The sequence below is a fragment of the Hyposmocoma kahamanoa genome, unplaced genomic scaffold (assembly GCF_003589595.1).
Source record: "Hyposmocoma kahamanoa isolate Upper Pololo Valley unplaced genomic scaffold, ASM358959v1 100021, whole genome shotgun sequence".
NCBI classification, from domain to species: domain Eukaryota; kingdom Metazoa; phylum Arthropoda; class Insecta; order Lepidoptera; family Cosmopterigidae; genus Hyposmocoma; species Hyposmocoma kahamanoa.
The window spans coordinates 3,342,880-3,355,955 of record NW_020653200.1 but is presented as its reverse complement, the minus strand read 5'-3'; the positions used below and the strand labels follow the sequence as shown (position 1 = coordinate 3,355,955).

General features: G+C 36.6%; 1 protein-coding gene across 1 annotated transcript in view; it reads left to right on the top strand.

Annotated features, from left to right (window-relative positions):
* The window catches only part of LOC113227460 (neuralized-like protein 4), a 32,834-nt gene extending 19,996 nt beyond the window's left edge, over positions 1-12,838 (top strand). The window contains exons 23-32 of the mRNA XM_026460400.1: positions 289-385; positions 466-792; positions 1,524-1,606; positions 3,932-4,096; positions 4,182-4,373; positions 5,088-6,087; positions 7,592-7,754; positions 9,609-9,668; positions 10,721-10,824; positions 12,699-12,838. Coding sequence (XP_026316185.1) covers positions 289-385; positions 466-792; positions 1,524-1,606; positions 3,932-4,096; positions 4,182-4,373; positions 5,088-6,087; positions 7,592-7,754; positions 9,609-9,668; positions 10,721-10,820 — 2,187 coding nt within the window. The 3' untranslated portion in view covers positions 10,821-10,824; positions 12,699-12,838. The remainder of the gene's footprint in view (positions 1-288; positions 386-465; positions 793-1,523; positions 1,607-3,931; positions 4,097-4,181; positions 4,374-5,087; positions 6,088-7,591; positions 7,755-9,608; positions 9,669-10,720; positions 10,825-12,698) is intronic.
* The last annotated feature ends 238 nt before the right edge of the window (positions 12,839-13,076 follow it).

Below are 13,076 nucleotides of genomic sequence, written 5' to 3'. Positions count from 1 at the left end.
ATCACAGATTGTGTGAGGCCGCCGTCTCGTTATCTTACTTGGCTTTCAAAAGCGAACGTTTTACATTAGTCATAATATGTCTACCTTTTTTATATATAACTCACTTATAAAACGAGATTGACATGAGCTACATCGACGCTGCTAGTACCTGATAACTACGTTATCCTAAAAAAATGCCTAATGTAATTTATGACTGGGTAGGAGAAGGCATGATATGCGTACGAGTAATTTTATCAAAAGCTGCTCGTGGTCTGATCATAATTCACTTGATTGTATTTTTTATTGCAGAAAGTGTATGTCGTCATGGAAATATTTGGCCATGTTACGAAAATACAATCTGTATCGAGGGGAACCAATGTCGGTGCTGCCTTGCCCCAGACAACAAGTAACAATATTTTTGTAGAACATATTGTTACTTTAACATATGTTATAAAACACTGATTAATTTTGATTTTTATGTTTTAGTTCCCAATGATGAATACCAGAAACTATCATCGAACACTTTGAGCAATAATGGGTCAAATGGCGTTGTTTTGTGCAATGGTCAAACGCATGGTGTTGAGTCGTCTAATGGAGAGTCTCTGGAGGCAGCCGACGCGCCTACGGCACCTGAGGCGCCGCTGGCGGATGGTGAACCAGTCACGGTGATTAATGAGAACGCTGATGCAGCCGCCGATAGCAACATTGAGCCTGGTGCTACCGTGACGGCCGAAACGCCAAGACGCCGCTCTCGCTCTCTGCCTTACACTTTCCATTGCGTTCATGGAGCTAACATCAAACTATGCAGCTCAGGTACTTAAACCTATGTACAGAAATACAACACGCACACATACATTCGCATTTTTGCATACTTAAGACCATTGAATGACAGCTATTAAAATAGTTGAGAAGTTGGCATTCAATTGCCATAAAATTAAAATATTCAATATTTTTAATTTGTAGTTATAAATCGATATGGACAGACAATCTGTATAAAACTTAGTGAGCGCCATCTATACTGTACAACTAGTACTAAAATTAAGTAAACATTTAAGGCAATATTTAATATATTATATTCTCTATTGTAGTCAGTGGCTGTTTTTTTTACTACAATCTGACTGTTGCTTCAGCAAAGTGACGCAATGAAATTGTTCCAGCGAACATGTTGCTGCTGTATATGAACAGATTTGTCAATACACGCTAACTTACAGTTGCGATCTTCGCTAACTTTACGTGACGAGGCCTGTACCTCTACGATGAGCTTAATATGGCAGTTGTCGCTAGCGATCGTGTGAAGTATTTGACAATTTTATATGCCAAATTCTACAGTGCCCTCTACTGGTCCCAAGAAGAAGTAACATTTTCACATAAAATGTTCTACCCGGTCGCTAGCGATGAATGTGACTATAAACTCATGGTAAAGGTACTGTACTTCTAATATATTATTGCTAACTTTTAAACAAAGACATTGCAAAAGATGTAACTTCTAATAGTCATAATCTATTTCATTTGCATGTATACATTTATATGTGCAATTTTTTCAGACACCGTGGCATGTAGGGTCAAGGAACATCATCACGGTATCGCCATAGTGAGTCAGCCACTCCGCAGAGGGTACAACTTTAGGGTAAGTTGTTCAGGAATTATTGTTTGAAGCTAAATCACAAAGATACGCGTCATAGCGATATAATTTAAAAACTAAAAAATTCCTGTCAATATGTCTTCCATTTAAATGTGTTACTGTATTATTTTGCGAGTGAATGTATCTGTAATTGAATTTAATTAAATTTTATCCATTTGCACAAATGAATTATGGAGATATGATGTGACGTTTTTAATTAGTGTTGTTTAAGTTCACTAAGGTGTACATTAAGTACATAGTTCAATATTGCGCGAAGAGATGACGTTTCAAAAATTCCGCAAGTATTTGTACGTAAGAGTCAGTTTTTAAAGTTTAGTAAGCGCCATATGTTGAAGTTACTTTCTATAATATTTTCTGTGTAAATATGTTTTAGACAAACTTATTTATTAAAATAAAAAGTAACTACTTTAAAATGATATAGTTTTATTATTTTAATTGTTTTTAGTTATTATATTCAGACGAGATAATTGTCACGCAGTCCAAAAATATTGGCAGTTATTGACACTGCCAATATTTTTAGTTAGCATGATCACTTTTATAATGTTGATGCCTTACGGTAGGGACACCACATATTTTTTATTTTCCAAAAAGTTTTATCAAACTTTTCTAATTAGATGTTTTATTTCGCTGTCGAAAGTATAACATTTAGCACAGCGAATCTTGTGAAAATGTTCATTTTCTTACATGCAAATTCTTGTATTACTGTTGTGCGATTGTTTGATCCAATGTCAATGCTTCCGTCAACTGTCTAGTCTGCTACGCAGAGGTCCCGGGTTCGACTCCTGGGCCGGGAGAAATATATGTATGGCCTACATTTATTTCTGTTATTTGTTTCGCAGTAATTTGTGATTGTCTTTGTGTGTGTCCATGGTACCCGCGATACGGGGCTACCCTACTGCGAAGTTACGAGTGTGTGCTTTAAGAAATATGTTATGTATGACTTTTGTATTATAGATTATGATAATTTGAACACAAATAAAGAAAGAAAATATATAAAAAAATATAATCAAAATTTTGTTTTGAATTGTTTTGTTTTTTAACCAGAATTAACACATGATCTTAAATAATTTATGTTACATTTTTCCATTTGTCTTGTTTATTGTGGATATAATGCGATCGGTAATGTTGTATTTAGCCGTTGTATTAGCCGAATGACAAACACATTGCGCTGTATTCTTTTCGCTGGAGGCGAAGTGCGAGGTGGAAATAGGGAAATTACTTGAAGCGCCTCGATACAGTAAAATAGAGATTTTTCTTATACGATTATCGTCTGTGTTTCGCATGTCTATTGTTGTAAATTATTGTGGTATCAAACGAAATTTAAGATGGGATATACCATTATCACGAGATATAATAATAGCGCCATATAAGCACACCAACTGCCTGGTCTCAAACTAACAAATTCCAGGTACTATGAGTACCAGAGCAACGAAATTACCTCTGGGGCCCTGATCAGAACACCCAGGCAAGGAATAATAAAACCGACCTCAAAAGTTCGTGAAATTACATCTATTCATAATTCCCGGGTTCGATTCCCGGGCCGGGAGAAATATTTGTATGGCCTACATTTATTTCTCTCGTGAGTATGGGTGTATTTTGTGGTTGTCTATGTGTGTGTCCATGGCACCTGCAACGTAGGTTTTCCCTAGTGTGGGGCTAGGTTGAGTGTGTGCGAGTGTGCGTTATCATTTGCCAAGTTTGGTTGAAATCGGTTGCCGGAAAGTGCGGGATACCGGATTCATCTCCTGGTTTGCCATCCTTAGAGGTAGAATATTTTACTTTGAATTGAAATGCGACCATCACTGAGGTACCCTCTTTCCAAAAAAAAAGATTCATCAAAATCGGTCAGAAACCCCGGAGTTATCGTGTAACATACATACAAAAAATACAGATGAATTAAGAACCTCCTCCTTTTTTGAAGTCGGTTAAAAACAATTAAGAGAGGTTCATGTCCCTAATTGGCCGTATAGGAAATCGAACCCCAGACTTACCTATCTTGTGCCAATCACAGTCTTAACCATTACACCACTGAGGACTATTCTGAGGAACCTTCAGCTTAACAACATCAACTTATTCGGATTTACCTATTTATTTTATTGTACTGAATTGTTATTTTAATTTTTGGAGTGCGTTGTGGAATATTTTATTTACATTTCATGCATTCGTTGGTTACTCAACTTGTATACAGTATATTTAATGGTAAAACGATTTTGTAAGAGTCAGAAATATAAATAATCTTTTGTGAGTTGGTCAGTTTTTGTAACTTGTTGTAAGTAGGATATGAGTTTAGAAAAATATATTTTGTTATAGTTTCGTGTGGACAAATTGGTTATGGAATGGTACGGCAGCGTCTCAATCGGTGCGGTGGGTACGCTTCCAGCGGGGCCAGAGTCTCTCCCGTTCTGTGCCAGCCTACTCGAACCGCCTGGCGTATGGGTCGTCAACGCGGAAATTTTGCGAGATAACGGAAACATTGTTAGTGTTTTACCAATTAATTTTTGCAGTTTACTTTGTACAATTTCAAGTTAAACTAAACGTGTACTTGTTGTATATATTCTAGAGATATCCTGAAATGAAGTTTGCAGCGGCGTTGAATGAAGTGGTCGAAAATTCGGTGCTGACGCTGCACTTCAGATTGAATAGTGAGCTTGTTGTTGAGCTAGACGGTCGTGTGCTTGGTGCCATTGCCACCATCTCTCGCATCCACAACCATGTCTTCCCGCTCATAGACCTTTATGGGAAAGTGTCACAGGTAAGTTTTCCTAACTTCCTCTTAAGATTGTAAAAGCTCGGATCATTTCCGAAGCGCCACCACGTCTGAAAGGAGCATCGGTAACGTGTATGTAGCGCTATAAAGTAAACAATGTTGAACATTATTTAAACTATTTTCAGTGAAAATTAGTATATTATTTTATCTACTTGCGATTATGTAATCATGTCTTCATGTGAGCATAATAATTACATGTTTAAGTTTGAATCATTCAGAATATACCATATAACATGTGTTTTTAATCTTCAAAGATTAAAAACACATGTTAACTCGCCGTATATTCAAATATACGGCGAGTTAAACAATTGTTGTTTCAGTGCCATAACTATAGAAGTCAGAACATAGTGAATGTTCATTATTAATTTTTTGAATATCTTATAGATTCTGAGATATAAAGACGGCGTTGACACTAGTACAGCAGCGGTACCAAATCACTTAAATTTACGTCGCTTTCTTAATACGAATATTTGTCGATACAGTTCTCCGACGTGGTTGCTCTGCAACAAAAGTTACGGACGGTCGCATATCAAGCTAAACATTGACAGATTGTTCCGTTGCTCTGGAGACGATATTCGAACAAAAGTAAATAGCTACATGTGCTGTTGACTGTACATAATCAAACAAAATTTCAAATATAAGCCTTAATTCATTTCATTTCAATTTCCAAATTTCCAAAAAATTTAACCTTGGTTTCAGGTTTCGATACTACTCCACCCCTACGTGGTCGGCAATGGTGCGTCTTTAGATCTACCGATCATTACAGAAAATCTTCACGAAGAATCACTGGCGGAGCTTGAGCTGGATGACGACGACAGTGCACGGTTCACTTTGAGTCTACCACCTTCTCAAGAAGCTCGCTCCAGGCGCAAAACTAAAGCTTACAGCCAAGACAGTCTAGTTAATGATATAACAGAACCCTTCGTGGTGCTAGCCGGACCCAGCACTTCTGAACCACTTCCTATGTGTCTTCCAAATGACAATGAATTTATAAATAATGAAAACAATCCCAGAAACTTTCCGAATCTACTTTCGTTGCATCATAGCTTATTATTGGCTGAGAGGGCCACTTTTTGCGCCCCCCCGGCTTACCCTCTTGGCCAGGTGAACAATGATGCTGTTAACCGGTGTATTCCAAAAAGTCACTCTACTCAAAGTTTCTGCCAAACGACTGATGAGCTGACATTAGAAACGGAAATAAAAGAAGCACTGAAGCATTCAATGAGCTTGGACTCGCGCCTTGGCGATACTGGCGATTTCTTCGACGTGCAAGAGAACTTCGACACCAACATCCAGCATAACGATCGCTACCCCGAGGCGAATGATGTCGATAGTTTGGATAATGAAATCATGGACGCTTTGACTTTGGAGACGGGAAATCTACCTGATTTAACAGAAGAGCAGTCGTCTTCGCTCGACGAATCAACTCGCCGCGACGATTTTTGGTCGGAGACGTTGTCCGTGGAAAATTTAAATTATTTGAATCGTATACTATGTTTGGATCAAGACGGAACAGAGGGGCAAAGTCTGGAAGCGGAATGGGAGGCTTCAGGGGAAAGCTGCGAACATTTGCACCTAGTTCTCAAGTATTGGCATTTTCTGGTGCTACCCTTTCCGGAGCTTCGACAAGCGGTATGTTGGGGACAAGTGCGGTGTTACTGCAGTAGTTGCCAGCCCGATGCGCAGCCACCACTGGCTGGTAAATATCAAATGCAGTACATAAACGGCACATATATATATGTACAGGGTGACCTGAAACTCGATACATTCCTTCTAAGGGCTGAAAGTAGACTTAATTTGAAATAAATTTAGTCATGTGATACCCTGTCCAAAAAATGAGTACTTTCGAAGATATTAAAAATTTTAGGTTTTTAGTTAAAAATCCAGATTTTCGATGTAATTTTTTTCTTCTTTAAAGTTTATGTCTATTTCTTGTTTATTTTTGCTTTATCTTGTATATATTGAATCAAAATCAAAGTTATTGTTTAATAACAAGATGGCACGAAATAACTGTTACATTAATTATGGTATTTCAAAAATGATAGAGAGATACTTAAAAATAATAATTTTTACTTACTTTTTTACTTACACGCAAAATAGGCGCCTTGACGTCGAGTTGCGGACGCCAGCCCGTTACACCAAGTACCAAGTACTTACTAAATGGGGTTCATTGTAAAAAAAATGTATGTAACGAAGTGTACAAATTGCTTAAACTACTTTCTTGTATTCTTACCTATTTAAAAAGGTACAAATGTTAATTACAATGTTAAAGTTTCTAATACAACAGTGCAGAAAATCGCGAACAGAGTGTGAGTTTATTACACCTGATTTTACGGTAACGTAATTATTAGAGAGAAAATGATAAAGACATGTTTACATATAACAATCAATAACGCTCAATTTCAAAATCATTCCTGCTCAAAATGCGAACCTCGATTCCTAATACATTCCTAGTAATGTTTTGCGCACTTCAGTTTTTGTCACCCGCGAGGTTATTGTTGCCTTGATTTCTCCAGCTGCGTCAATTATCCTCTGCCTAAGCTCGTCTATTGAATTTATGGGCGTTTCATACACTAAACCTTTCATATACCCCCATAAGTAAAAATCGCACGACGTTAAATCTGGAAATCGTGCTGGCCAAGGAATCGGCCCGCTCGACCGATCCAACATCCAAATCAGTTCACTTTCAAAAAAGGCATTAAACGCAGCTGCTTGTCGACCCCTCCTACGTAAAGTATCGTATGTCGAAATTGCCAAGTTTACAAGAGAGCGTTTTAAAGTTCTGAATTCACTGAAATAAGCATAACACGTGACTTTAGCATTTCTCAGTTTTATTCGGCAAAGCTTTTTTAACGTTACTCACATAGAGTATTATAAAATTCTAGGTATCGGTTAGATGATCTATGATGATGATCACTTTAATTGAGTAACGAGTGAATTCAGAACTTTAAAACGCTCCCCTGTAAACTTGGCAATTTCGACATACGATCCTTTACGTAGGAGGGGTCGATGTAACAGTTAATTTTTCGATCTAGAATCTCATTTAAGGCTATGTTAAGTATTAAGTTGACAATGGTCTCGTCATTGAAAGTGGTAGATGGAACGTGACCCACAGTCGGACGTCGCGGAAGTAATTCTTAAGGATCATATCAACTTTAGTTTTAAGAATGTTCTTATTATAAAGAGCATATATATTTGCGAAGGTTGGGTGCGTATCGAGCGTATCGACGGTGTGGGCGCGTGTCGCAAGGCATTCTGGCATGTGGCGCGGCACACACTTAGTTCGGCGCAGGAGCAGACTGGTCCCGTGCGCCGCCCGCGCTCACTCGCGGCGGCGCCATGCACCTCGCCGCCGTTTGCAGATATGTTAGTCATTACTTTCTTAACGAATTTCGAAAGCTATCGATAGCTTATTAATATATCTTAGTTGTATCGAAGAATATTTTTAGTATATTATATTTCGTGCCACAACTTCATTATGTCATGATATGAAATGGGTCCAAGATAATGAATATGGCGTACGAGGTTTGGTAGTCTATTAATATAGTTAGAGAATGCGCCGTAACGAATAGACAAAATGATTCCAATTTTCAATGCATATCAGCGTCAGGAATAGTTACAGTACACTAAATATAAGTCCAAAAAAAATCCCACCTAATGTGATATGTCTTTGCCAGTGGTTGATGATCTTTTTTAATTCTCTTCGTATTTTTGGGACACCTACTTTGTCACACCAGACTAAATTGGTCCCATCTTTGTACTTCCATCTACTCCCCAATAGGACACACGGGATTGTGTGTGCTGTGGTTTCTTCAATATTGCGCTATTCACATTTTTTAAAATCAATATTAAACAATTATTGAATAAAAGTGTGACGATACTGACCTCCTTCATCGTCATCACACCTTTTTGTCACACCCTTCGCTGTTTCCTGGCTACTTTTACAATTATTCTTACGTTGGTTCGATTCGTCGTCGCCCATTAAAATTGTGAAAATGGGAGGACGTGCCCATAAATCAACACCTTCATTTATTTCTAAACTTTATTGTTAAAATAATATAGGCGCTTTTGCGGTGAGTATTGGTGAACTGTATTTGGTCTTGTATAGAAGCGTAGAGTGTTTTGTATTTATTAGTAGAATGTTTTATATTAATTGTATTTTTTTTATTTTATAATTTTATTTTGTTACAATATATTATGTGGAACTGAGCCTTCTGCAATCTAATTTCGCTAAGGCTGGGCTACAATATTTGCCATAAACAACGCAACTTTCGAGATATTGACACTTAAAGATTATTTCTTTGAAATTTTATTTAATTTCAAGTTCGCTTTAGGGAACATTTGTGTAATTTACAGGTGAGTTTCCTCTACTTAATTTCGGTGGCAATTTATGTATATTATTTAAATATTCTAGAATATTATCATGAAGTATTACTTAATATTCGAGTGTAGTATCTTGGAATATTTTATAATATTTCACGATTATGTACTCGAATACTTAAATAATTAAAATTGCCACCGAAATTAGGTAGAGAAAACTAACCTGAAAATTATTTATCAGTAGAGATCAAAACAAATGCCATTGAACTCCATATAGTAACCAGGGTTGTTGCTGATGCAGTTTTTTTTACACATCAGCGAATGCTGATTTATTGATCTTAGCATCCCCTGAAAATACATAAAATATATTAAAATCAGAATCCGCATCTGCTGCGGATGCTGATTTTATGCATTTAAAAAAGTCGAGAAAAATGTACATCCTTGCTAAATCTATCAGCGATCCATCCTACATGAAAAAGCTTTCTATTTTTTTGGGTATTGTAATAAAATATTATTATATTATTAATATTATTTCAATGATTTTGAGACATCTATAACAAAATAATCAATTCTTCATGAAAACAATCGATCTGTCTAACTCAGTCGTTGTGGAATTTTATCGAAGTTAACAACAGCTGAGTTGCGTTTTCTAGTTTGTAAATTATTCCAGCGTGCCTTTCAGGTCACGTCACGACTCGAACATCACATATCCAGATAACCCAGATTTGATATTATAAAAAAATCCATGGGAGCGGGGATAGTATCATGAAATTGGCAGTATTTTATGCGGGTTTGCTTTTAGAGAATGTAATATAGCACGAAAACCGGCTTACGTCAGTAGAGATTATTTTGTAATTCATATCAGTCGACAGTGGCATAATTATTTGTTTTGATTTGCAGTTGGTTCGACGAGGAAGGCAAACCGCACCATACTGTCCTAGCTATTGAAATTGATGTTGAGTAAGTTACATTTATAAGACAGTAATGATAGTAACGTTGTAGCAGTAACTGGGCACACTGAATAATATTTGTTCAATACTATACTATATAATAAACTGTACCCGGCTTATGTCCAGCAGTGGATGCGTGTAATCTGATGTTGATGCCTTGACTTATCAAAGTAGGTGGCCTAACGTTTTACACTGTGGTCGCTGGATGCGGAGGTGTCTCGGGTTCGATTCCCTGTAAGACCAATTCCGGAAATGAACTTTTCTAAATTGGTCTTGATCTGGGTGTTTTGGTAATTGCTCCAGGGTGAATTCTGTTGCTGGGTACTCGTAGTAAAGGGAATGCCCTAGTTTGCGACAATTGATATCAGGCAATTAAGTGTCTGCTACGCTATTGTTATTATTATGGTATTGCATATTCCAATCCAAAGTCCAGTCAGATCATCGAGTATATTATTATAACCAGAAATAGAGATGAAAAGTCATTTAATTTGTTTAGAAAACTATTCTACCATATCATTACGGCGACAACTGCGCTCCGATTGGCCAGCCCGAATTCGAAACAATTGACGAGTGTCTCTCAATTGTCTCACTTCAAATCGACCAGTTTAACTTGAGCTTTGCTATAATAGACGAAAACTGAAAAATTACATATTTAATGTTTAATTACCGATAAAATGTGATTCCGTTTGTTTTGTAATTAGATGTTTTGCTGTTTTTCCCACACCACCGAATGGAACAGCCCCCATAGTTAGAGATATTATGTTTTTTACAAAAACTACAGCATATTTTTGGAATATACGAAGTCGTACACAAGGTCAGTTGTTGGCGCTATACTATTTTAGTTTTCGAATTTGTGATTTCAGTGCAAATGAGAGTTGATATTTAAAAGTGATATAAGGCCCATTTACCTGATGAGTTGCCGGGCCTTTATTTCGTCTCCATTTCTGGTTATATACTCGATGAGTCAGATAGGATTTCTATTCTGTATCTATTTCTATCTACTCTATTTTATAGTCATAAATAAAACTTCCTAGGAGGGATTAAGTACCTGTGTTGTTGCAGGGGCTCTGAAGCGAACAATGATCGACTGTTAGCGTTCCTTATATATCTGAAATCTCATGTGGTGTTCATAGATGACAACCCGCCGAGTTTAGAGGAGTAAGCGAGTAAGCGTCCAATATACTAAGAGTACATATGGGGCAGCTAATAGAGTAGGGTTAGAGAAATTTGAAATAATTTGTTTAAGACTAAAGCATGCTTCAATGTTTGTTGTAAAGAATTTACTAATTCACCTAACTTTACGGCATAAATTTAGTTTTTCCGAGCAAAATTAAAAGATAAACACACATAAAATTTTGTTAGCTGCCCTATTTTGTTGCTTTCAAGTTTCAACAGGGTGACACTCTGTCTAGACTTAGATTATAGTAATAACTACAATAACTTGAAATATGTAACTTTTAGTCCACGAACAGTTCATTATAAAATAACCGTTTTGTTTTCAAGTTTGTATTTATATATTTTGTCTCGATTTATATAATGTTTTATTGTTCCGAACAATACTTAAAACGAACTCATAACCAGATTTATAGCTGATGCAAGTTTTTTACACATCAGCAGATGCTGATGATGCGGATGCTGATTTTATCTATTTAAAAAAAAACTGAAAAATGTACGTCCTTACTGAACCTACGAAAAACTTTTCTATTTTTCTGTTTGGTATTGTAATAAAATAATGTTTCAATGATTTTATGACATTTGTTGATAAAAGAATCAATCTGCATAAAAACAGTCAATCTTGCTAACTTAACCGTAGAGGAATTTTATCAAAGTTATATTTTAAAAACAACATTTCAGTTGCTTTTTCGGCTTGCAGTCTGTTTCTGAAAGGTTTGTAAATTATTTCAGCGTACCTTTTAAATCATATCACGATTCGAATATCCGCAAGGAATATCAGCATCAATCAATGCTGATGCGGACGTTTTAATTTATGCAGATTATCGGATCAATCAAAATAAAATAAAAGAAGAAAGTTTGACTAAAGCTTGTAAATTACAAAATAATATTGCTACGCTGTCGAAGCCACAGTCGCTGACTTAAAAATTCTATATCATGCTTTGGTCGAGTCTTATTTAAGATAAAGTTTCAGGTTTTGGGATAGTAGCTGTAACAATGTTAGGCCATCATTGCAAAACGTGATTAAACGCGATTAAACAATTTAATAGGTATTTACACACCTACGTGTTTTGTCAGTCAAAGAAATGTATAGATAATAGGTAGGTATGCAACGTTTTAGATTGTTTAATTCCCGTTTTGAAGTGTTAGTTAGTATAATGCAACGCAAAAGTTTCAAAGTGAATTTCTTGAGAAATTCCACTCTGGGAGTGGTTTAAACGTTATTTTGGGCAATTGTCTGTATTAACAGTCCATTGTCATTATAATATTCTAGAAAACTTAAATAATAAAAATTGCCGTCGAAATCAGGTAGTGAAAACTAATATAAAAATTACCCACACTTGGTGTAAAAGCACCAAAGTTAAATATTGTAATACATGGCTCTAGATACCAAGCCACAAAAATGTTTGTCTTCCTACTGAACTCAAAATAGCAGAGGGTAAAAGTCTTTGAAACATTTCTTGTCGCAAAAGTCCCATTTGGACAGAGGTACCTACTTTCCCTTGAAATGTTATTCAAACACAGTTCAAAAAATGTAATTTGACATTGTGTGCTCAGTGTTATTATTATTCTTTTTGTTTTCATTGGTGACAATATTATATAATCTTTAGTGCGGCTTCAAATTAGACGCTGATAGAAACGCTGTGTAGTGGCGTGGAGGCATCCACGCCACTACTAATTTTCAACCTCTAGTCTGTAAAACTGGCGTGTCTAATTTGCAGGCGTCTAAGGCTCAACTCACACTGGCGCAGAGTCGAAGCGTCGGGACGCGTCATGTCTTTCGCCTATAGCATAGTCATCTCTATTTTCCCATTAGTAAGGTTCAAATTTGTGTTATATACATATGGGGTCACGCGTCGACGCTTAGTTGCAGTCGAGAGGCGCCGCGCGTTACTTGAGCGCAGTGAGGCGTCAGACGCCGACCACACCGTAACCGACGCGCGTCGCCAGGCGTTGTAGTTGAAGAACAGGACGCGACGCGACGATTCGACTCTGCGCCAGTGTGAGTTTAGCTTTAGAGTGAAAACCTCGTATGTGATTTCTGTGTAATTTTTCAGGACGAAGATAAAATAGTGGTGTGGCATTTTACCTCTTTCAGCTACTATATTACTTTAATAATATATTTGATCAAGAAGTTTATACGATTTTATTTAACAAAAATCTGTAAAAACGAACTATGTGTTTATGATTAAGCGAGGTTTCCACTCTAAGGTGACGATGTGTCTCATTTGTATTTGGTTTATAT